Source organism: Coffea eugenioides, chromosome 11 (genome assembly GCF_003713205.1).
Source record: "Coffea eugenioides isolate CCC68of chromosome 11, Ceug_1.0, whole genome shotgun sequence".
Lineage (NCBI taxonomy): Eukaryota > Viridiplantae > Streptophyta > Magnoliopsida > Gentianales > Rubiaceae > Coffea > Coffea eugenioides.
Window position 1 is genome coordinate 44,245,556 of NC_040045.1, and position 24,858 is coordinate 44,270,413.

The 24,858-nt window shown below is 37.3% G+C and overlaps 4 protein-coding genes across 4 annotated transcripts; 2 read left to right on the forward strand and 2 right to left on the reverse strand.

Annotated features, from left to right (window-relative positions):
- Nucleotides 1-75: 75 nt before the first annotated feature.
- On the forward strand, nt 76-4,976 carry LOC113753243 (exocyst complex component EXO84A). The gene is made up of 7 exons (XM_027297346.1): nt 76-368; nt 967-1,064; nt 1,456-2,500; nt 2,731-3,243; nt 3,436-3,624; nt 4,380-4,516; nt 4,698-4,976. Exons 1-7 carry the CDS (start codon nt 219-221, stop codon nt 4,858-4,860), a joined length of 2,295 nt encoding a protein of 764 aa, XP_027153147.1. The 5' UTR covers nt 76-218; the 3' UTR covers nt 4,861-4,976.
- Nucleotides 4,977-7,480: 2,504 nt separating this feature from the next.
- On the forward strand, nt 7,481-9,364 carry LOC113752678 (probable leucine-rich repeat receptor-like protein kinase At1g35710). Its single transcript, XM_027296761.1, has 2 exons — nt 7,481-8,481; nt 8,517-9,364. The coding sequence occupies exons 1-2, from the start codon at nt 7,481-7,483 to the stop codon at nt 9,343-9,345; spliced, it is 1,830 nt and encodes a 609-aa protein (XP_027152562.1). The 3' UTR covers nt 9,346-9,364.
- Nucleotides 9,365-9,662: 298 nt separating this feature from the next.
- Nucleotides 9,663-15,105, reverse strand: LOC113753067. The gene is made up of 9 exons (XM_027297147.1): nt 14,894-15,105; nt 13,594-13,677; nt 12,963-13,442; nt 12,134-12,269; nt 11,856-12,018; nt 11,104-11,232; nt 10,685-10,879; nt 10,355-10,477; nt 9,663-10,207 (listed from the first exon to the last, which is right to left on the reverse strand). The coding sequence occupies exons 1-9, from the start codon at nt 15,087-15,089 to the stop codon at nt 10,100-10,102; spliced, it is 1,614 nt and encodes a 537-aa protein (XP_027152948.1). The 5' UTR covers nt 15,090-15,105; the 3' UTR covers nt 9,663-10,099.
- Nucleotides 15,106-20,054: 4,949 nt separating this feature from the next.
- Nucleotides 20,055-23,830, reverse strand: LOC113754068 (CDK5 regulatory subunit-associated protein 2). The gene is made up of 11 exons (XM_027298394.1): nt 23,615-23,830; nt 23,486-23,530; nt 23,297-23,395; nt 23,082-23,192; nt 21,998-22,172; nt 21,868-21,924; nt 21,462-21,595; nt 21,306-21,365; nt 21,139-21,216; nt 20,547-20,620; nt 20,055-20,292 (listed from the first exon to the last, which is right to left on the reverse strand). Exons 1-11 carry the CDS (start codon nt 23,684-23,686, stop codon nt 20,208-20,210), a joined length of 990 nt encoding a protein of 329 aa, XP_027154195.1. The 5' UTR covers nt 23,687-23,830; the 3' UTR covers nt 20,055-20,207.
- Between the last annotated feature and the right edge of the window lie 1,028 nt (nt 23,831-24,858).

Genomic DNA, 24,858 nt, shown 5'->3' on the forward strand with positions numbered 1-24,858 from the left:
AGTAAAAAAGGAAAAAAAAAAAAAGGAGCGAGTCCGAAGCGCGTGATCCATGAAAAATTGCGTCGTCTTTGTCCCTCAACTCATTCTCCTCGTCCAGTTCTTTTTCTATCTTCATATTCTCCTCTTGTTATTTTCTTTCAGGCCAAGATTTTGTACTACATTCCCTTCGTAATGAATCTCATGGTATAGAAAGTTGAGAAACACAGGCAAACGGAAACATGGATTTCGGGTCATTCTCATCAAGCGTAGAAGATTCAGCAGAATTTGATAAAGATCTCACTCTTAGTGAAAAACTTAAAGTCTTCAAACCATCAAATTTCGATCCAGAGGGCTATGTCACCTCCAGATGCCGTCGGATGGGTGAAAAGGTCACCCCACCAACCTTTTTCCTATCCACATGTATTCTTGCATGAATTCTCTATCACCTTTATATTTACACTAGAAATTTCCTAATGTACTACTATGATTTTCTGCGTATGATGGGATTGTCGTACTAGAGGAATTTTTTGTTTGATGACGTTGGTTAACATATTTGGTCTTTAAAAATTATCTCATGATCTAGTCAGATAATTCTTGAGGGCCCATTTTCAAATGAAAACTATTGCATTGGCAGCTTCATTGATCCAGGTATTATCAAATTCTGCCTGCCAAAGTTTTGCTTTCTATATATTAAGGAGGCATGATTTCCCAACCTTAGATATGTAAGAACGAAAAAAATTGTCTCCTACATAGAGGGATATGTTCTATCATGACATTATAATCACTTGCATTGCTGGGAAATGAGTTTTTGACAATTAGCTAACGTAGTCCAAATCATTAATCTAAATATTACTGCGATGTTTCAAATTTCAATTGCTAAGGCATACATTTAATCCGGTACATTGGCCTACATCAGAAACCGTTTAAAAGTATAATAGGTCCTCTGTGAGAAACAAGGCTGATAGTAAATTCTTGATTTCCTGACAGGAAATTAGGCATTTGTGCATTTACCTAGTCGATTTGAGGAAGGCTTCAGCTGAAGAGATGCGGAAAAGTGTTTATTCTAACTATGCAGCATTCATTCGGTAAGCATAACTACAGAATAGGCCATCAAGATTGAACCTTTCTGATTTCTGACAATGCACTTGGAAGCTTAATGTGTATTTTTCTTCATCCTATGATGTTGTTCTTACATCATAAGGCATAGGCATTGCAGTTTGCAAAACCGAGAGATGATTAATAATCTAATAGCTATTGAAAAATTTTACTGCAATTCCTCAGTGGCTTTAGTTACACTTACTAGCACTTTGGTTGAGCTTAGCAAAGTTTTATCATAAGCATGTTATATTTGTGCTGCTTTTGAAGGATGTATAGGTTGAGCAACTTCTAAATCAATGATCATGGTCCTTTTTTGCAGTGTCTCTAAGATGTTGGTACATGACATGAAGAGCTATCTGATACTGTTTGCATATGCAGCACCTCGAGGGAGATTTCTGATCTTGAAGGACAGCTTCTCTCCTTAAGGAATCTCCTCTCAACCCGAGCAAATCTTGTTCATGGTTTAGCTGATGGAGTTGGCATACATTCTCTGTCAGATGGCCCCGAAGGTTCCAAAGCTGAGGACGTTGTAGGATTGGACCAGGGACCTTCAAAATTCGAAAATTGGTTAGCTCAATTTTTGGAGACTCTTGAAGTTTTACTGGCTGAAAGAAGGGTTGACGAAGCTTTGGCTGCCTTGGAAGAAGGGGAAAAAATGGCAGAGGAGGCCGAGAAACAAAAAAGTTTAACTCCATCGGCATTGTTATTATCACTGCAGGCAGCTATTATGGAGAAGAGAAAAAAGTTGGCAGATCAATTAGCAGAAGCTGCTTGCCAATCTTCAATCACCATTGTTGAGCTTCGCTCGTCTGTACAAGCTCTTAAACGACTTGGGGATGGCCCACGAGCTCACACACTACTTCTGAAAACTCACTATCAGAAGCTGCAGAGTAATATGCAGAGTCTCCGGCCATCAGGATCTTTGGAAGGAGTAGCATATACTGCTGCACTTTCCCAGCTTGTTTTCTCAACCATTGCACAGGCAGCAAGTGATTCGTTGGCTATATTCAATGAAGAGCCTGCATATGTATCTGAACTTGTTACTTGGGCTGTCAAGCAGACAGAGAATTTTGCACTGCTTGTGAAGAGACATGTTCTAGATTTACCAGCAGCTTCAGGGGGACTCAGACCTGTTGCTGAGTCGGTTCACATATGCTTTGGTCACTGCTCTTTGCTAGAAGCTCGTGGATTGGCCCTTTCTCCAGTTCTCTTGAAAATCTTTAGGCCTTGTGTCGAGCGGGCACTGAATGCAAACTTGAAAAGAATTGAACAGAGCACTGCTGCGCTTGCTGCTGCAGACGATTGGTCACTCAATTATCCCCCTGTTGGTTCACGCGCTTTTGGTACCACGTCCATTGGCACTGCATTATCATCCCAACCAAGGCTCTCATGCAGCGCTCACAAGTTTAATTCCATGGTTCAGGTGATTTTCTGGTGTATATGTGTACAGTGTTCATCGTTATTTCTCGTGCACTAGTATCAAGTTAGGGATTTTCTGCTTTGATATTGCAACAGTTGTGTGTTAATCTATCTGAGAATGTCCAGAAATTTTGCAACAGTATTGTGTTAATCTATCTGCTTTTGAAAGGCTTTCTGATAGCCCACAAGTTTGTATGGTTTCTATTGTATTAACCAAATTAAACATGGACTCAGGAACTTTGCGAGGATGTCAGTCCCCTTGAGAGCTTGCAGTTGTCTGATGCAGCTTTAGAAGGTGTTATACAAGCTTTTAACGCATATGTGAACTTAATGATAAATGCATTGCCCGGTTCAACAGAGACTGAGAACCTGGAGGAGACTGGACATAAAATTGTCAGGATGGCAGAAACCGAAACCCAACAAATTGCCTTGCTAGCCAATGCACTAATGCTGGCAGACGAGCTTCTTCCACGTGCAACCATTAAGCTCTCATCGTCACAGCAGATTTATAGAATGGATGAACAGTCTCGAAGGACTTCAGATAAACAGAACCGTCTTCCAGAGCAAAGGGAACTTAAGCGCCGGCTCCAGCGCATGGTTGATCAATTACGAGATACCTTTTGCAGGCAACATGCCCTTGAGCTTATCTTCAATGAAGATGGTGGCGTTCGTTTGGGTGCAGATATGTACTTAATCATGGATGGAAATGCTGATGAGCCAGAATGGTTTCCCTCACCAATATATCAGGTAAGCATTTTACTTTGAGTGGTGATGCTGTGTTGTATGGTGTTGACATTATTCCCCTGATTAGCTGCTCCAATGTTCCTCTCTTTCTACAGAAAAAATCCTTAAGATTTTTCAATCTCTTCTATAGCATGGACATCATTGCGAAATCAATTTTGTTAGGTTCTTAATTTTGATGTATAAAACCTGTTTCAGGAATTGTTTCAGAAGTTAACATACATTGCGAGCATCGCTTCAGATATGTTTGTGGGAAGAGAAAGATTTGCTACTATTCTGTTGATGAGACTCACAGAGACAATCATCCTATGGCTTTCTGATGATCAAATCTTCTGGGAAGAAATTGAGAACGGGCCAAGGCCTCTGGGTCCTTTTGGGCTTCAACAGGTTTTTCTTGCGGATTTTTTTGCTTTTACCTTCCGAATGCTGATTTGTTTATGCTGTTATCTAGGGTAATTTACTCAATTATTGCATTTTTAATTGGAAATTACAAAACAGTATTGTTACTTTTGATGGGCTCCCAAAAGTACAGAAGCCTACTCCTTAGAAGTCCACTGCCAGTAAATTTTGAAGTCTACTTCCAAGAAATTGACTTTAAAGTCAACTTTTATTCTCCAAGAGGTTTTCTCCTTCTTCCATTCCCAAAAAAAAAGTATAATCCATGATTGGAAAGAAGGTTTTTTTGGCTCCATCTTTCTACCCCCTTGTTTCTGCCAAGAATTTTCCCAGCTCTTCAACATGATTAAGAGAACCAAGAAGCCAAGTATTGTTTGGACGCTTGGTACCTGTTATGCTGCTAGTGCTTTGGTGGCCGGTAGCATCATCTGAAGGTTGAGGGAGCAGAGTGAGAGTTGAGATAAATTTTTGTGAGGAAAAATATTTGCTTTTTGGTCTCAATAAGTGACTTCGAGTTCTTAATAGTCTGACTTCTATACTTTTGAAACACTGTTAAAGCCAACAATAATATTATTCTTTTAATTTTGAATACAAGATTCCAATACTTAAATACATTATCCTTGTCATTTACGGTAGGTGTATCTTAGAATGAGACATAATATCGGGTAAAAAAGGAAACCCGACATACTTTTCTTGGTATATTACTGAATAAATTACTGAACATTACTTTTCTTGGTATTCTGTAGTTTTATTTGGATATGGAGTTTGTGATACTCTTCGCATCACAAGGGCGGTACCTATCCCGAAATTTGCATCAAGTTATCAAAAACATCATTGCTAGAGCTATTGAAGCAGTTGCTGCAAGTAACATGGATCCTTATAGGTAATAAGTCCTGGTAAATAATGTTAAACCTTCGTGATCAATCAAGTTGTACTTGTCATACAGTATTATCATGCAGGAAGTTGGTGCAATTAGCACTTTTATTGCCTATTTCTCATCTTAAGTTTTAAAATTAACCACCATTATTCTTTTTCTTTCTTAAAATTTTGTTGCTCCCTCCCAGTATGTTGCCAGAGGATGACTGGTTTGCTGAAGTAGCTCAAATTGCAATAAAGATGTTGACCGGGAAAGCCAACTTTGGGAGCTTGGAGAGAGAGACTGGCAGTCCAACCGCATCCATTTCTGCAAGATCTGCTTCATCTGTCCACTCCCATGGAAGTACCTAGCATTGATAATTGTTGTTATGCTATGCCTCCATATTTCATATTACCATGCAAATTCTCCACCCCACTCTGTAACCCTCAGCAAGGTTGCTTCTTCTTATTAACTTTTCTTCTTTTTGTCATCTGATTCCAATGAGAGAATAATATCATCTAGAGGCATGTGGAAGTTGTATTTGCAGCTTCCAGGATGGATACATCAAGTATATCAAAGGACAACGTTGCAACTAAAACACATGCTGCTTTCAGTAATACGAACAGTAAAAAGGAAAGATGCAGTTTGAAAAGGACAGAGCTGCCTACTTCTTTTACAAAAATTGATTCTTGTTATAGCAGCAATTCTAGTAGAGGTAACTACTACTATTAGATAGGTACAAGGCGAGAAATGAGTGCATAGGCTTTGTACTCTGATTATGCATCTATGACTCTACACCTATATGGATGGTCATCTTCCCAGCTTTTCTCTTTTTGCCATTGTTTGCACCGGTAGTCATACAGATGAATCTTCCTGGTGCCAAGACCATTGGTGATGCTACTGCTCAGACAAGCATGGATGGCCAGTTATCTCCATCCTTGCCACTCCTGACCTCCCTTGAAGTTCTTGATCTTACTGGACTTTCTTACCTCAAAGGCCAGATCCCTCCGCTGATTGAGAATCTGCCAGAGCTCCGAAGTTTAGCCCTCTCTTTCAATGGTCTTAGTGGTCCAATACCATAAAGCACAGGAAAGCTATCAAAACTTGAGGGCATGAATCTGCGTTATAACAAATTATTAACTTTTTAACTTTTCCAGCTCTCTTCCTTCAAGCCTTGGCGGACTCAGGAGTCTTAAAACACTTGATGTAGATTGAAATCATCTTTCTGGTTCTATTGGAAATTTGATCGATTTGGAGAACTTGTATCTTCAGAATAACTCTCTATCTGGACATATACCAAAAAGTATTGGTTATCTGCAGGCTCTCCAAGATCTTCAGCTATTAAACAATCAGTTGAGTGGGAGAATTCCGTCTTCCATAACCAATCTAAGTTCCATAAAACGCATCTTACTGAACGATAATCGTCTAAGAGGAAGTATACCTTCCTCTTTTGGGCAACTGAAGTCACTTCAAACACTCTCTTGAGAATAATCGCCTTTTGCCTTTCTACAAGCACAATGTACCTGCCAAATAAATCGTCCTACTTAATCACTTACAGTTCCCAGGAGAGTTTTAAAATTCAATAAAACATTAAAGGCAGAAATGATGATCTGCCCCTTATCTGAGGAAAGAAATGTCAGCCCCAGAAGGTTTTATTTGGACCAAAACGAAGACAACTCTGAAACTAAATACAGCTTTCTGTATCAACATTGTACGCGATAGCCTCGTTACAGCAAAAAATCAACTAAAGGCATCAAAACTCCAGTTGGAAATCATCCCCAAGACTTCATCAAGGATAACCCAGATTGGAAATCCTAGGGTTTCTACACGGAAAAGTATGACTAAAGTAAATGATTTGGAATTATATGAAACCTCTTAAAAATGTGCAGGGACTCGAGAAATAAAGCACTGGTTTTCAACGTTAATTAACTTTCTGAGCGCTTTCAATAAACTGCGCTTGACATTTTCGTGCAAAAACAAGGGAGAAAAAACACGGAATTTGGAAAATACTGGAAGAATAACTCCATAGATTTAGGCAAAAAATGATGAACCTCGATTTTTTTTCCTTTTTTTAATATTTAGTTGCTCTCGGTATGTTGCCAGAGGATGACAGGTTTGCTGAAGTAGGTCAAATTGCTATAAAAATGTTGACTTGGAAAGCCAATTTTTGGACCATGTAGAGAGATGGTAGCAGTTCAACAGCTTCCAATTCTGCAAGATCTGTTTCATCTGTCCACTTTTCCTGGAAGTAACTAGAATTGATAAATTTTGTGTTTTATCATGTTTCCAAATTTCCTTTTCCCCACGCAAATTCGCCTCCATATTCATGGATCCTCGGCAAAAATGCTGCTTCCTATGTTTCTCTTCATTTTCTAATTTGTTTCCCTCTTTAGTATGTGAAAATGAGAAATTAACATCATCTAGATACAATTCCTAAGACCAAAAAAGATAGAATCGATCACTTCTCAATCAAAATTCGTCGCTGCTATGGCGACAATTCCTAGCTGGGATAAATATTAGGTACAAGGCGAGCAATGAATGCGTAGGTACCAGATTGCTATATACTCCTGTTTATGTACCTACATGTACTCTGCCGGAAAAAGAAGAAGGGGAAGCTGTCGTCCCTATTATAGTATGCCAGTGGTACTTTTTCCAGCTAATCTCATCGTTTCGCCATGCCTTTAGTTACAGTCGAGACTGCTAGTGCTGACGACTAAAGAGAGCTTGATATCTTGCACGTTTTCACACGATGAATATGAACACATCAACGGTTGGTTTTCCTGATTTGGTAATTCAAGCGTGAGAGCCCGTTTAGCTGTTTTAGTGAAGTATTTACCCCTTCCCATCCCTCGCATCCTTTAAGCCTGTTTAGCTGTTTTTTTTAGTAAGAAGTATTTGCTACTTCCCATCCCTCGCATCCTTTAAATCACAAGCACTGAATTAAGAAAAGAATCAAGAATGAGAAAATCCATCTTGTTTCATCCAGAAAAAATGGGTTCTAAGGAAGTTTTAGTTCTTCTAATTATTCTCATGATCACAAAGGGAGAATGCAAGGCAAGTGATGGTGAAAAAACTTGCCACCCCAATGACCTCAAGGCGCTGATCGATTTCAAGTCTGGGATCCGCCATGACGATTCATTCCGGCTGGAGAAGTGGATTGGGCGTGATTGCTGCAAATGGGATGGCATTGTTTGTGACAATGTCACTGGAAGAGTCATAAAGATGAAACTCCCTGGTGCAATGACCATTGATGATGCTCCTGCGCAGACAAGTATGGATGGCGTGTTATCTCCATCACTGTCACTCCTGACCTCCCTTGAAGTTCTTGAACTTAGTGGACTTTCTCACCTCAAAGGGCAGATCCCTCCGCTGATTGGGAATTTGGCAAAGCTCCGAACTTTGGCCCTCTCTTACAACAGTCTTAGTGGTCCAATACCAGAAAGCATTGGTAAGCTATCAAAACTTGAGGAAGTGCATCTAAATTCTAACAACTTCTCTGGCTCTCTTCCTTCCAGCCTTGGAAATCTCAGCAGTCTTGGAACAATGGATCTTACTTCAAACCATTTTTCGGGTTCTATACCTCATTCTATTGGAAATCTGATGAATCTGGTGAACTTGTATCTAGAGAATAACGTACTAACAGGCTATATACCAAAATGTATTGGTAACTTGCAGGCACTCCAAGATCTTAAGCTATCAAACAATCTGTTGACTGGGGGAATTCCTTTTTCCATTGGCAAGTTAAGTTCTTTGCGCTCTATTTTACTGGATAATAATCATCTTACAGGAAGGATACCTTCTTCTTTTGGGCAACTGAAGTCACTCGTTACACTGTCCCTTCAGAATAACCAGCTTGAGGGGCCAGTCCCTTCCAACTTAGGCCAGTTACAATCATTGGCAGAGTTAAATCTTGGTGGGAACAGATTATCTGGTAAACTACCAAAAACTATTGGCCTGCTCCCACTTTTCACCTTAAGCATCTCGAACAACATGTTGAAGGACCACTACCTGTGGAGATGTCTTCTCTCACGAATCTTTCAAGACTCTATCTATCATTCAATCCGCTGAATCTTTCGTCAATTCCAACTTGGCTTGTGGATATGCCATCGATAAACGCGATTCACTTGGCTGGATGTGGAATAGAAGGTGAAATTCCAAGGTACCTACAAAGTGCTGCAAGCAGATGGGCGGAATTGGACTTGTCAGCTAATCATCTCACTGGAAGCATACCTTCCTGGCTTGGGAGCTTCCACCTGCAACATTTGAATCTCTCAACCAATTCACTTTCTTCCGAGATTCCTGCTACCTTTATAAGTTTCGAAGACTTGGAAGAGTTGGACCTTCACTCAAATAAATTATCAGGTTCACTGAACTGGTTATTTCAAATGAGATGTAGTTTCCCTTTTGGATTGTCATATGTTGATCTTTCTAATAACAGATTCAGAGGTGATATCGAGCTGATTGGCAAGGGAAGCCAACAGAGAATTACAAAACTTAATTTGTCGAATAACTTGCTCAACGGTGAACTGCCAAAATCCATTGGAGAGTTAGGGTGGCTGTGGAGTTTGGATTTGAGTTACAATCAGTTGAACTCTGTCCTGCCAGAATCACTAGCAAATGCAAGCCTCTTAAAGAGGCTGAATCTGCAACAAAATAAGTTCACCGGTACGATACCATATGAGTTTTTGAAGTTCAAACATCTAAGAGAGTTGAACCTGTCAGGTAATCTTCTTTCAGGGGAAATTCCTCAAGGCAAGCCACTGACTGGTTTTCCAAAGAGCTCTTATTCTGGAAACAGAGGTCTTTGTGGCGCACCCCTTCCTCCTTGCAAGAGGACTCAAACATCACATCCATAGTCTTGTTTTTAGGCCTTGGCTTATAACACATAGTATGACAATGTGATATAACAGCAGTTGCTGTTCTACGTGGAAATAAGAAAGTACAACTAAGCTGAACTTTGAAATTTGATCTTCTACTTTCACAACCCTCTGTTTATTATAAATACAGTCATGTATGCGTATCCCTATCAAAAGTCAAGCCTAACTGTGCGGCCCAAAAACTTCAAGCTATTAGCGAACCAGCGGGCTAGAGGTTATATTTCATTCCCCCCGCCCCATACTCCAGTTTTGGCTTGATTTAAGTGTGTAAAAAGGTCTTTCACGCACCCTCAGAGGAACGACGAAAACCAGAGCTGGCTCAAGAACATGCACAAATTTTTTCTACTGTTACACTGTTGCATGTGAGAGGCCGGGATATAATACACCGGAATTCAGGTCCGAGCAAATCAGGACCCAGAGATGGAGCAGGACATGATGGCCCAAGTAGTTCATCGAAACCTTGCATTGCTTAATGTAAAAGTCTAGAATGACGAGCATTCTCAGCACCGTCGGAACTCTATTCAAGATTCATTAGTTTAACAGCAGTCTCTTTGCTTGCTAGAAAACTCAGATGATTTACTTTCTTTTTAGATTCAAGGGATTGTTGTCATCCACAGATATATTTTTGGCGTATCCAAGAATGTTAAGCTTCCCAGGGCGGCAACAAAAGTTGCTGTAGAATGAAGTTTTGCACTATTCGTCATTATCTTGAAGCTAACAAGTTCTCCACCTGTTAAAGGGACTCATTACTAAACTCCAATTGCTGATAATTCACATAATCAATTTCATTTAGCCGTATGCAGCATAAAATCTGCTCCGGCAACTCCTCAGCTTTGTTACCCTGGTATGCCACCAACCAAAAAAAAAGGGGACAAAAAAGAAAAAATATATATATTAGAAAGATATTTTACGGCCCAGAACTGTATTAAGAAAGAACGAACGAATAAAACAAGAGTGAAAGAATTGTGCACTCAAAACAGTTGCTTGCCTGAATTGTGAGGCCAAAGTCCAAGATGCAAAACTTTAGCCGGTCTAGGAATGCTTCAAAACCTTTTCTAGAGATGTAGCTAAATCGATGCATATCCAAATCAATCTCAAAATAGTTTTCTCCCTGCAGAAAAATTTTCATGGTTCTTAGGGATTGATATCATCAAGATGTTTGTCTCTCTACAATTTCAACGAGTATCAGTGAGAGCTCTTATAATTGAAAGTTTCAAGCTTTTATCCATAATTATGCTGCTTCTCTACATAGATGGCTAACAAGACTAAACAAGAACATCTAAACAAAAACAATTTCAAGCTTAAAGTTGACTCTCACCAAGAAAAATTCATGTTGCGGACGTGAAAGAACAGGCTTTTCATTGTAGGCATGCATAAGCTTTCGCTCAGGCGCACTTAAACGGAGATCATCCACATTGCCTACACGCCCCAAGATTTTTAACCTTTCCCTGAAAGGTACATTTGTATCTACAGGAAAGCCTTTTACTTTTTCCACCTCATCATTGATTAACCTCTGCACCACAATATATAGTAAACCAAGAAAAAAGAGTATTACATGAAAATTTTGGCAAGGCATTCATGGACAGAGGTGTTATTATATGTTCTCTTCACTGAGTTATTATTGCTCAAGGAATATTTCAACTAGAAATGAAGTGAAAAACTCGAGCACTTTAGGATGCTACCTTCAAATTTTAACTTGTCAAAATTCAAGTGAAAAATTAAAATGATCCAACTTACCCTGATACTTTCTTGAAAATGGAATGGAAGTTCCTTTGCATAACTCTCTGAAAGTTTAAAGTACATAACAAAACTAATCCCGTCTCCATCAGTTTCATTTTGAAAAATTGTGGCTGGATACAGTGGTATCTGTATAACCACGAAAACATGAAGGATACTTAAATAAACAGGTGTTAGATATGGAACAACTGAGCAACTCAACTTCTATAGCAATGCAGCTTTATCTTAAAGAGCAATGTCTAAGCAAATATTGAGGCATAAGCCAACATATAAACTGATAATCCTGGAGAGAGAAACTAAAATGATCAGAGAGGAAAGGATAATGTATGAGAATTAGATAAGAAAAAGCAATTAGAGACAGGTAGAAGGCTTCATAGACAGTTAAAGGGCACTGAACTAGAGTCAAGACTTCATGCTAAAGTACACCACATGCTTTGTCATGAATTTGAAGGGAAAAAAAAAAAGAAGACAGAAACAAACTTGAGCACAGTATTAGAACTAATCCAACTCAATATCACACCAACCATACATCCTGTAGCTTTCTAGAAGGTTGTCTAATTCCAATAAATAAACTGAATGAAGAAATAGAACATTATCGGAACTTTATGTGCATTGTCAGATTTGATAACCTCTGAGGAAGCAAATAAAATCCAGGTAAATATCGTGATATTCCATGCAATTCTTTTCTGGAAAAGTCATTTCTGTATGGTGTTAAATGACAAGGAACTGCCATAAATTGCAAGTTTTAATACCTGAGCATTGACAACAAGAATAGAAGGAAGTGCCCCAGAGTAGTTTATGGCTGGAAGCTCCACAAATCGAGCAATATGATTAACTTTCTTCGGAGATAAAAATACATCAAGACCAAATGGGTAATATGCTGCATAATTTGGAGCAAAATCCTTCCTTTTATCTCTGCATAGTAAAAGCACAAGAGAACCACATGAGAGAGATGGGAAAGACCATATACACAAAATGCATAAATGTGTTTGGGTGCAAAACTTTGAAATAGTTGAGAATGTCCTCCAACCTATGATAATTTGGCCCCCGAACTTTGAAAGTACTCGGTTCAATCTGAGACCAACTGTCAGAAATCTTCTTCTCCAAGGGACAAAAAGGTACCTGGGATCCGGCAATTGGCCTTTGTAAAAGCGCCTTTGAAGAAACTGCAAGGAATAATTATCAGTACTCTGCCAAACTTGCCGATGACTATAGTAGCTGTATTATAGATGAAACTGCCTCATTTGCAAATGCACCCTTTTCCCCATTTCAGCATTTGTGAGGGATTCAACATCACATATCAAGCAATTTCGTAAAAGCATTCTTATAGACAGTTTCTCACCATGAATAGCAGTCAAAGCTACTTGAATGCCTGAAGGAACCAAATTTAAAATGCCCACAGGATGTAGAAATAAATCTTACATAGCTTCATTACACAAGGCCTTTATTCAGTCCTGAAGAAGTTACTGAGGGTCATTTTTTAAAGTTAATAGATTACCATTTGAATGAAAGATAGCAAACTTAAGCAAGTAGCATGCTCAATAATCATTGGCAGTCTAACATAACATTAACTATTTATGCTTCATTAGAAAAATGATCCCGTTAAATGTTTATAGAAAAGATTTTCCCCCACTTTTCTTTCTTATAATAAGCATGTCCACTTCATATCTTATACCCAGATGAGTGATTTCATCTCAAACAATATGTGTAAACCTATAAGGAGCAAGAGATGATGCAGTTTGACCGCAATACCACAGAGAGAAGAGGTGGGTATGAGACAGCAGTAAATAAATTATAAACATAGAAACTCAACCATAGGCATAGTTAATTTGTAGTTTCAAGTGGAAGTGGATACTCACGCAAATTTGCACTAGAATGTCCTTCCCTCCACTTGAAGGAAAGTTTTGAGGCAGCCTTTTTCCTAGCACTTGGTGGACTGGAGCTCAGAGATCTCCTCTTTTCCACAGATGGGACGGTTGAAGCTAGACAAGGCAAACAATTGTTTGGAAGAATACCACAGTTATCCATCAAGCCATCCTCCCTGTCAGCACTTTCATCTGCCGAAGAGGATATTTCATCAAGGAAAACAGGTTGCACCTCACTGGAGGATCCATCAAATTTCACCCGCAATTCACAGTCATTAGGATGCCCTGAACTTTTTGAAACTCCACTGACAGAGTTCCGAGCAGAATTCTGATTTGACAAGTCTCCTTGCCCCTGTGGCTGCTCAATAGAGGATACACATTGCACATTAGCATCACCATGTCTTTGATTGGCATATTTGGGAGAAGTAATACTAGACACTGATGCAGCATCACAGCCATTGAGGGAGAGCAAATCTGTCCACAAAATAGTCGTGAGATTTGATAAGAAGTGTGAAACCGTATTAGATCATAGACAAACTTCTTCTTTTTCTAGTTCAAGAATTCAGTTGATGCATCATCAAGCTATACATTTTATGAAATTTTGATCAATGAGTAGTTTATGTACCATCAGGAACACTTTGAAAATCATCGTCACTACAGTCAGATTCAAGTATTGCAGCAGAATCATGCCATTCCTCCTCAGTGCTTCCTGTTACCATTACCACAAAGAACAAAACAATCTCATCAAAAAATCTTGATCAAACTTCAAACAATTGAAAATATATTTGTAGCAGAGTTTTATCTCCAGCAGCAGGAATCTATGATCCCTTTATTGTCCATTAACGTCCTGATGCTGATACAACTACTTCAATTAGAAACCTTGATGCATAACTGAAAGTCTCACCAGAAAATTCATGCTAAAATTGTCCAAATGACAAAACTAGAGATGCATCTTGAAATCAAAATGCACCTTCGAGCTCATTATTACCTCCCAAAAAGTACAATGCTGCATTTATGATTTTCAGTCGTGTTAATATCCTGATTTCAGAATGCAAAATCTCCACTAAATCTGAATGTAAGGATATCAATCTAAGAAATAAATATCTAGTGCTTAAATCCAGATGTCATCATGCCAAAAACAGAAGAAAGCCTTGTGCTCAATATACTGGGAATACTCTACCACATCTGAGTAATTTGCACAATCACAGTTCTCACCAGATTTTTGCTTAGTAAGCTCAGAGTTCAATCATTTCCTGCCAGCAACAAAGTTCTAATCCCAGTATTAACAATCATCTGGAAAACCACAGAAGTTTCAACCATGTTTAACCATGACCAGCTCAACAGCTCAAAAGGCTTGGCTGGCAAACTACTTAGTGATCCTTTAGCATTTCCACATCTTCAGTATGTTCGAAGAGCAAAATACACAAGCTCTCAACAGCCTCGGCATCATATAAAAAACATTGCATTTCAACTAGGAACCCACATTTTGCTCTATCAGTAACAGCATGAACTTGTTAAATAACATTCCAACCCAAAACTCAGACACCCAAAAAAGGGAACAAAACAAAGTCTCCTTCTTTTTCTGAGGAAAGAAATGCCAGCCCAAAAAGGGTTTAATAAAGAAAAACTCAAAATATTTCTGCAGTCAGATATGGATCATCAGCTGCTACGGGAAAATGCAGCACCCAATCTCCACATTTCCATCACATGCAATGCATCAATTAATCACAAAAGTCAACTGAAGACTTCGAAACTCCAAACAAAAATCAGTCCAAGGCTTCATAAAGAACAGCATACCAGATCAATAACCTAAATAGTTAAATCCGAGGATATAGATACAGCAAATTGAATTACAAGGAGACAAATTTTATCAACAGAAAGAAAACGTACAAAAGGGCAGAGAGAGAGAGGGAGAGAGAGAGAACCTTTATTATAGGTGGGATTGTTGAAGGAGGGATCCAAAGGAAGAGACTTGTTGTCAAATTTATCCAATGATGATCGGTCAGGTAAGTGAGAAGGAACTTTTCTCCTCACCGCTTTTCTTCTTCTCCTAGACTTTTTCTTGGAACCTCCAAATTTACCTCCCACACAACTCTCTGGCCTTGATACACATGCACCCATGTCCCCTACCCGGCTGCCAACCCCCCCCCCCCCCTCCTCCCCTGTCTCTTTTCAGTCTGCTCTGCAAAACGTCACAAATCGAAGGCAAAATCCACAAGCCTTTTTTCTCCTTTATATCATCTAGACCCACTACAGCTGATGATCAACTAAAAATATAAAAATCCCAGATGGGAAGCCGTGAAAAAGAATAGAACCCGCAACGCAATATAGAATCAAGAAAGGGAACTTATTAAACTTGGTTCTTATACTCATTAGACTATCTTTTTCGTTTTCTAGGTGGAGGGGTTGGGAATTTTCTATTGAGCTAGACAGGCAAATAAGTTAACGTAAAATTTTTTTTAAAAAAAAAAAATTTTTGGTGTGGTGAAGACCGAAGCCAGAGAGAGCATAGTCAATACCATAATCTATCTAACTATCCAAGGGACAAAATCAATCAGTGAGAAGGCAGTTGGATGATCAGGGGCGGTGGCCGTGGTGGGGAGAGAGCCGGAGAGGTGAGGTGGGGGAAGCACCATCTGGGATTGGGGACCCAGTCAAGGAATAGCCCACGTGGCGCAATTATGGGCTCCTCAACGTGTGGGATCGTCAGTTTCAGGCTTTCAGCTTCTAAAAATCCCTCACGCTTTTTTAACGTTACTTGTCTCAGCTGTCTGTCACCGAAATCTATTTACTGCCACTGCTTAAATCTGGGCCCAAATAGTAGTCTGTCTGGTACGTGGATCCATTTTACACTACTTTACTTTAGTAGTACCACTTTAATTAAAAAATAATAATAATGCTACTTATATATATTTTCTTTTCTTTTTTTGTGTTTGGATATGCCCATTAATATTAAAATAAATGTCCGGGTCAATTTGCTTATATTTATGGGAATTTACTTATAGAATTGCTCTAATGACAAAAATGTTTTCGGTAGTATGATGACTCATCGAACCCTCACGGTACAGCTCATCAATCATTATCTACTAGCCTCCTTAATAATGCTTATATTTCAGGAATTTTTTAGAAGTTAAAAGTAGTTTAGATTTGCTTAACGCTTGTAGATTCAGACAAGGACAATTGTCCCAGGTCCCTGGTTCTACAAGTACGAGTACAGTTACTACTATCTTGTTCATGTTTGCAATGGTGTCGGATTTTTTTTTTTTTTTTTTTTTTTTGTAACTTTGGTTCAATAATGGGTTCCTTCAAAAAATAAAAAATAATAATGGGTTGGTTTCGATTTGCGTTGAATCTGCGCTCAGCTATGATTACAATAATGTAGGACTATGTGAATATGAATTTCGGCAAATACTAGTGCTGTAATTGCTTCTTTTTTTTTTATACAAGATATCTGGATCTTCGATCCGACTAATTTCCTGTAATCCGAGAGGAGCGATCCATTTTTCTCGAACACCCCTTAGGCCCGACAATAATTGCTTCAAACCACTCCTTTTTGTCCCGCCTCTTGTATGGTGTAATCTCGTACCAAACTTTTTTTTTTATTTACCATAAAAGTAGTAAAAAAAAAAAAACTCGGTATCTATTCTTATGATATGCTAGATCGAAAATTTTGTCGTTCTTGTCTGAGTAATTGTTTGACTTCAAAGAAAATCAAAGGAAAAGGAGATGGGAAATCTTTTTAGTACCAAAGAAATTCGAGGATGATTATATTATTGTCAAAATTGTAGGCAAAAGGCCAAGAGGGGCATTGAGTGTAGTGCATCAAGATGTGCGCTTTTTTCTTTCGAGCAAAGTGTGGGGTTGATGAGATTTGACTGGGGAAGTTTGCGATCTATTCACCAGTCAAATGGGTAATTAATGGATGTCATAAAATCCTCAACAACTTCTATATCAGCGATCACGCTTTTAAGATTTAATTAATAAGAAGCCCAAAAGTTACACTGATTCATTACGCTGCAATAAAGAGTGATTAATTACTCTTCCACCTCTCTCGACATTGCCTCATGGAGTAATTAACTAAGAAGATCCGTAAACCTATTAATTTGTTTGAAGGATATAGTAATAATGGCTCTCTGAGATCGTGTGGCAGTACATAAGGTGTTGAAAAATGTGCAGTGCAATAAAGAAAAGGAAGATTTGCAGTAGAGATCCAAAGCAAGGTCTGCGTAAAACTTGCCAATAATGGTCTCAATTTGAGTAGACCTCAAGCTAACTTGTCCATCCAATTCATTTACCCCCCTAAACCATATACAGTGCATATATAGTAAAAAATCTTTTACTTTCATCACGCTAATATCTTGCTTGTTTAATATAGTAGAGCACATGATTTCCACAGTCCCTTTTAGGTACTCCCTTTTTTCTAGTATCAAATTGTTTGGATTGTGATTTTCTACCCAAACAAATTTTTTTTACATTTTCTGTAAACATATTTTTCAATCACCTTTTTATCTCACATACATCAAATCGCCACAGTACATTTTTTTATTCAAAAAAATCCTATTGAATTATATTTGTGTGTCGAATTCATCATGAAAATACAAGGAAAGAAGTAGGGTATCATACTCATGCTCTGCACTTTAAGGTAATAGAAAAGTCTGAGTTCAGTTAGAAAAATTAAAATTCATGGGACAAAATAGTCACCTTCAAAAATTTTTTTTTTGTTTTTGTTTTTGCTTGATATACTTGTTTAAGAGGATCCAAAACGTACTCGGCATTAAGAGACTCGGTGTGGTTTCCTCAAAATAAAAAGGTGGGAAAATTACAGAAACAGTAGTAATTAGCTGAAAATCAAGAGAGTGAATACGAAATATGCTACATATTGGTGAGGTGCTCTACTTGTTCTCATAATTAATCTCGTTTATTATGATTTCTGGGAGGTAATGAATGGCGTAAAAGAGTAGTGTAATAGCATCCTTTGCTGCTTAAAGAAGAAAAAAAATGGCGTTCATGGAGCGAGGATAGTATAGGTTTGTAGTATCTTGTAAGCAACCTTTTCCTAACTCGAAGGCAAAAAACAGACAAAAAAGAAGTAGTCTTGTGAGCAACCATTTGCTGTAGAAAAAAGTTACTTCGTTGCATTCTTGCTACATTACGATTTTTCGAATATTTGATTTTAAAGAAAGACACAGAAACGTAATGTAATGGCAAGGCATTTTTTTTTGTCTTGATGATATTTGAAGAAATGCATGCATTCCTTTGCAAAGTGAGATTATTTATTTTTGTATTATTTTTTCCTCCACATCTTAAATTTTGTTCTTCCCTTATTTTAAAATATTCATCCTTTTATTATTTTAACTACCCTTTTATTTTACACACTTCACGTCATATATTATATATTAAAAAAATCAAATAATTGTCAATCCAAATGCACCTTTTTGTTTGGGGAGCGGCGGCAAAGGCAATCGTAATGCGAACGTTGTCTGCAGCTGCGTTGGCGTGAAATCTTTCATAACTTTGGCCTCTTTCTTTGTTGCTTCTATTTCTCATTTTCCTTTTTTTTTTTTTTTTTGTCTTTTAGGTCGTGGGACACGAAACAATTTCTACCGGAAGAAACAAGAATATATTATTGTATAGTAGCTAATAATAAGTGTACTCGCTCAAGATTTTTATTGTTCGAGAAAAAGTACTTGTTCAAGATCGAGGTGCTTCGAATCTTGGATATACCCTAAAGGCCAAGCCTATAAAGACTAAAGAGATTTATATCTTTGGCCGAATTAATTATTTCCACTGGTGGAACCTTCTGCCATTGCTTTTCATCCCACTTTTTTTGAGCTATTTATTCTGGATAATAGTAATAGCATAAGTTGCATAAGGAACGTACAGAAGATAAAGAGAACCTAACAGAAGAAGGTAGAGAGACAGCCATTCAAATAGGTCTGCGAAATTGCCGAAAACTATTACTAAAAAATAATGAGCTATTAGTTCAATCACTGAAATCCCTACCACACCAAATGCTCAAAAAGCAGAAAAGGCATTACTCTCACATTTAATGAGGAAAACAACATTTAAGTAATTATAGCAAAATGAGAGTTGGAATAACTTGTACTCAATGCTACAATCACAGGCCGAACATTCTTGTATTTCCAAACTACCATTAACCTTAAATGTCCCAAAAGCCAACCATGTAATTAGAACAAGTTCAAAACTATCATGACTTGTGTACCTAATGCTCTAACGATACTCCAAATATTCTCAGATTTTCAAACTATTTCTGCTCTTGCGGTTGAAATTCAAACACAACCTTTGATCACAACTCATTTTTATATAATATAAGAGATAAGAATTCCATTGTACTCGGGGTAATCTTAAGATTCAGTTTTACTTCTTCGAAAAATTAATACTTGAGGTCCCATTTATGATTTAGCCAATGAATCTCTTAGGCAAAGCCTTCATACAAACAAAACATTGGGACATAATTAATAGGTTGATTTTGACTAAGTATCACAATGACAATGCTGAAAATGATTGTCTTTATCACCAATCATCAGCTGTTTCTGGATTCTTTCGTGGATTACCTAAACTACGACCAAGATGGCAACGCATAACATAATTAGTTTGTTTTTTGTGAATCTTGTTTTTTGAAATCTTAAGATCATCGCGCTACGAAACTTCATCTCTTTCTGTTTCTGCCGAATATTCTTCGGTTTGGTACAACAGCTTGGCACATTGCTAATGGTGTATTGCAAGTTGCCCAATATAGCTAACTGGTCACATATTTTTTCTTTTGAATGGGAAAAAAGATTATAATTCCTTGCTAGTCCTTGAACTTTAAAATGAAGCGAGAAATCATCGGAGAACATGAGGAGTTAGCCTGCAATTCCAACTCAAATCAGATCCGAGCAGAGCCCGACAGAAATCACCAATTGCCCCTTGTGGTGTTATTTTTTTACACTTGTTATTTAACTGTTTAAGTGCATACCATTATTGTATTAGTACATAAATTTACTGTATCACGACTACACAAATTAGTAAAGAGAGTTTCAAGTAATAATACAACTATGAATGTCATATATGTATGATTTGAACTTAAAACATTTTCCTTGACCGTGTCACGACTGTCAAAACTACACAAATTAGTAGAGAGAGTTTCAAGTAATAATACAGATTTGAACTTCAAAGCATTTTCCTTTATGATTCCTATTGATTGTTCCTGAATGTACAACTCTGATATCCAGAAAACTAGAAGAACCCTGAATTTTCAACAGCTCCTACAGCAGAAGTATTTTGGTGACAGCCATCTTCCTCTTCTTGAACATCTCCTAATCTGCGCGCAAATAGACAGCCAATTAGAAAGACTCCACTTTTTTGCTCCTTCTATGGATGATGATCTTTCTCCTCGTTTATTGATCACATTTGACTTTATGCTGCCTAGTGATGATTTACTAAATAACACAATTCTCGAACTACCAATATAGCATGAAAGGATTTGAATTCGACAAAGTTAGACTAAGACACCAAAAGTTCATTAATAAAAGGTACATAAATGAATCCAACAGTAAGCAAGCAGGGATGGATTACCCTTTGACTTCATTGCTTTCATTTGTTACGCATTCCTCTGCTTCATATAAAATTGAGGAAAATGATTTCCTATTCTGGAACAGCATCAAAAGTTTAGCAATTAGTGCTGAAGAAGAAAAATGAAAAAGTAATGCTGAACCACATAAATGCAATCCATAGTAATAATAATGTTTCTAGGCATTTCGACACCACCAAGGGGTTAGAAAAGGTTGATTGAACTGAGAGTCCTTGCAAAGAATCACCTAGAAGAAACAACTAAACTAACAGCTGTACTTGTACTCCAAAAGTATCATTTGATAACGTATGGTAATGTCACTAAGTGATCTATGGTTGACGAAAACTCCATCTGAAAGAGGAAAGCCATAAAGAATTCATGGCAGAAAAACCCAACTATTAATATTCCCCATATTGACTTTGCAGCATGTCATTTCTTATTGAGCTGCAGAAGCACGGACAAGATAACTCATGTCTAGAATTCTGATGTCTAGAGTCTCGCATACTTGTACTGATGAGGAAATGGTTCAGAAGAACCACTACTGACAATTATAGCATAGAGCGATCCTGTGACATATAAAATGGACCTTTCTCTAACCTCTTCATCCATTCCTGAGACAGCATCTTGAATCTTCTTCATGGTAAAACCCAGATTACGAACTTCAAAATGCAATGCCTGATCAATCAATGTACAAGAAAAGGTTTAAGAGTCATAATGATATTTATTGTGCTTTAAAGGAACAAAGCAAAAATCATGCTGCCTACTTGTTTCTCCAAGATTAAATTCTGTATAATGATTTCCTTGGCAGCTAATGCATTCTGAAGGTTTGGCTAGTCAAGACAAGACATTCAAAAAACTTTTCTATTATCAATATAGCTAGGATAACAGACCACAAAGATCTTTAAAAAGTTCATGGATATCTCATCAACTCTTGGTTGGAAGTCATAGGTTGATTTTGCTGCCTCTATCTGTGCTTCCAGATCCAAAATGATTTTATCCTTCCTTTTGAGCTCATCATCATCTCTCAGTTTTCTTTCCAGGTTATTGATTGTTTCTGCGAGGAACAGTGTCAAAGCAGTTTTTTCACAAAAAAGAATTATATTGCTCAGATTTATGCACCCAAGAGAGTTTATAAATCACCAATAAAGAACATCCATTTTTCAATTCATGCTGTGGTGGTATAATCCGATGACACACTGTTGTACAAAAAAAAACTCTGGAAGAGAATAACCTGGTCAATTTTTTAACGTAGCATAAAATGGGAGGACTTCAGAAAATGAATGAAGAATGCGCCACACGTGACAGTAAATAGAGATAGCAGGTTACCCAAAAATAGTGTTTCCCACGTAGAAGCCTCATCAAATTTCCTCTTTAATCCAACAACTGGAAGAAAAAAGAAAAGTTAACATGGCAAGACTACAAACAATAAAGCTCTGCTCTGCAGAAAGTTACATGCCTACTTCTTCTCTTTCTTTTAAAGCGTTCTCTGCATTACTCACGACCTGCTTGATAGAATTAGCCTCCTTTTCAATTGTGTCAAATAGTAGGGAATGAGCTTTTATCTTCTCAGAAAGAACAGCAATCTTTTTATCTCTGTCTTCCATAGCTCGTTTCATTTCTCCAAAGGAGTCCTGAGAAATAATGTAACAATATTAACTGCCTCCTTGTATTGATTGCAAAAACAAGATTTGAAGTAAACAAGCCCTCTGGGATGATTGAGTTTTACTGTTGCAACTATAAAATCCACTACTGAAGAACAGAGAGAGGGCAATCTCGTAACTACAGATATAAAGACAGCGTAATCACGAAATGCTTCTAAATCCCAGCTAGCACACAGAGCAGCTAAAAATAGTTTTCAGCCAACTTTATAGACTTGATAACATGACATTTAACTGTTCCCCAACACATGCTTATCCAATTGAAAGAAAACAATTAGCAATGATACTAGTATGAAACTTAAAGTAACATTTGGAGCCAGATGAGGAAAAGTAGACTTGCAAATTGCAAGAGGTTTCCTGATTATAATGAATGCAAACCTTCATCTTCAACAGCTGCGATTACAATTGAACAATGAAAGAGAAGACTGCATTAACAGAACATACGATACTTTCTGATCACAGCGCTGCTTTTGCACATGGATTATTAGGAATACAATGTACCAGCTTCGCAACACAGATAGAACATTCCACCTCTAAGCCATTAAGCAGCAAGCTTCATTGTCGATCACCAAAAGAAGAGAGATTCAATAATTTTTTTCTTTTTCTTTTTCTTTTTTTTTAAAAGAAAGATCATAATAAAGTTATTAGCTTGACCCAAAGAGACTAGAAGTTATAAAATTTGCCTCGGACGTTCAATTTGCATTCTGGCATAGCAAACTCAAACGGGTCTTTACCTATTAATCCACTCAAACATAAACAACCCCACCTCATTAAACAGTTAGAAACACAGTAATTAATTTTCTATCACCTCTAACTGCAATCCGTTTACCAATTGATAAACATTCAAACTTTCCTAATAACAGAAAAGCAACTAAAGCAAACCTCATAAACTTGGAAAAAACTCTGTTTTGATTGAAGTAAGCTGCTAATTGTCTCCACCAACTCCTGCTGCTTACTCTCGAGCAACCCATTTTCACTCTCAAGGCAACTCACCTATCAAAACAAATTTAGTTTCCAATTACTTCAACAGATAAGTTCAATCTAATTGACCAATTTATCATCATCTTATTCCAAAAAAAAAAAAAAAAACTTCATACCTTCTTTTCGAGTTTCTGTCGGATATCATTAGATAAACTTAATTCAGCTTGCAATGCCGTTAACTTTTTACTAAAAACCTCGTCTCTTTGCTTTTGTTTCTGTAGTCATCCATGGAAAACAGTTGCTACAGAAGAAATTAAAAATAAATAACTAAATAAATAAAAATGCTGAAGTGGATTGAGTCCAACCTGAGTCAAAACTCGGACTTGATCATTAGCCGAGATTTCTCTATCCTGCAATTTAGAGTCAATTAGGAGGAGATATACATTAAGACGTGGAATTAAAATAACAATGAATCATCTGTCATAAATTAGTACTTTGAGTTGCTTGACTTCGGAGATTAGGGCTTTGAGTTGGAGCTTGAATTTTGATAGTTTCAGAAGCTCCATTTTCCCGCCAAAAATTCTCAAGTTGTAAAATCTAATCCACTTTTTTCTCTTGCCAAGAAGATTTTTGATTGATTGAGTGGAAGATGATCTTTGCTGCTTGAATTGATCCGGCAAAAAATATTACCATTAAGGCTGATGAAATATTACAGAACTAGTTCCAAATTTTTTTTTTTCCGTTTTTGGGAAGAGGGGGAAAAGGGGGGGAGGGGTGAAGGAAATTGGTGTGGCTGATTAATACTTTCGGACAAGAAGTCTAGCCTCGTACCCCAAAATTTTTAAAAAAAAAAAAAAAAAAAGGTCAAGCGTCGTCGTTCTGGGTACAATGCATTTCTCAAACTTCAGGATTTGCTAAAACTAAAAGCCGCGCGCGTTGTTTTGGCCCTTTTTAGGGACTTTGCCCAATCCAAGCTCGAAGAAAATTCCCAAATTTCTTCCTCAAAAAAGATTAATTTGGATTCAAAACATTTCACTTATATATATAAAAAAAGGGACTTTTCTTTTCTTTTTTTTTTTTTTGTCAATTTGAGGAGAGAAAAACAGCAGTTTAACAAATTGAGGCACCAAACTGGTTGAGATTCAAAACTAAATTTGAAAATTGTAATAGGATTTATGCAAACTTGAGGGACTAAGTAAATTAAACCACACTCAAATAATAATAATCATCCAACAACATAATGTATGCATTTGCCAAATGATGATGCGCCCTAAAAGTGGATTTCTTGAATATACTATTGTATTGGTACAAGAATAAGATTGTATACATTTTGTGATTTGTAAAACATCACAACTAAGGTGAGATAATTCTCTATTTTGATCTTGGTAAAATTCAAAAATTGGATACGTGAGCAGAAGATAAATCAAGTGCTTGCTCGAATTTGGACGAAATCGAGCTCGAACATGCTTGGTAATGAGAGCTCAAGCATAGTAATACTTTACTCTAGTTTTCGTTTGATAATTTATCATTTTATTTATATAATATTACTAAAATACCTCACCATTTTAATAATTTACACGCTTTACTTGTGAAAGTGATCTCAAACATCAAATTTTGCATTTGATTAATTTCAAAAGTCGACAATAGATCATATATTCTATCAATGTATTTATATTTTATATAAAATTACTAAAATACACTCCTTTTTAATAATTTACATGTTCTACTCGGGAAAGTG

Coding starts and splice junctions, on each gene's coding strand:
- LOC113753067 (XM_027297147.1), bottom strand. CDS start 15,089: ATGGGTGCATGTGTATCAAGGCCAGAGAGTTGTGTGGGAGGTAAATTT. Junction 12,019..12,133: donor CGGGGGCCAAATTATCATAG/GTTGGAGGACAT, acceptor TTTACTATGCAG/AGATAAAAGGAAGGATTTTG. Junction 10,478..10,684: donor CGCAACATGAATTTTTCTTG/GTGAGAGTCAAC, acceptor ATTTTTCTGCAG/GGAGAAAACTATTTTGAGAT.
- LOC113752678 (XM_027296761.1), top strand. CDS start 7,481: ATGGGTTCTAAGGAAGTTTTAGTTCTTCTAATTATTCTCATGATCACA. Junction 8,482..8,516: donor TTAAGCATCTCGAACAACAT/GTTGAAGGACCA, acceptor GATGTCTTCTCT/CACGAATCTTTCAAGACTCT.
- LOC113753243 (XM_027297346.1), top strand. CDS start 219: ATGGATTTCGGGTCATTCTCATCAAGCGTAGAAGATTCAGCAGAATTT. Junction 369..966: donor GCCGTCGGATGGGTGAAAAG/GTCACCCCACCA, acceptor ATTTCCTGACAG/GAAATTAGGCATTTGTGCAT. Junction 3,625..4,379: donor GTCCTTTTGGGCTTCAACAG/GTTTTTCTTGCG, acceptor GGTATTCTGTAG/TTTTATTTGGATATGGAGTT.
- LOC113754068 (XM_027298394.1), bottom strand. CDS start 23,686: ATGGAGCTTCTGAAACTATCAAAATTCAAGCTCCAACTCAAAGCCCTA. Junction 23,193..23,296: donor GACAGAAACTCGAAAAGAAG/GTATGAAGTTTT, acceptor TTGTTTTGATAG/GTGAGTTGCCTTGAGAGTGA. Junction 21,217..21,305: donor ATTTAATCTTGGAGAAACAA/GTAGGCAGCATG, acceptor TTGATTGATCAG/GCATTGCATTTTGAAGTTCG.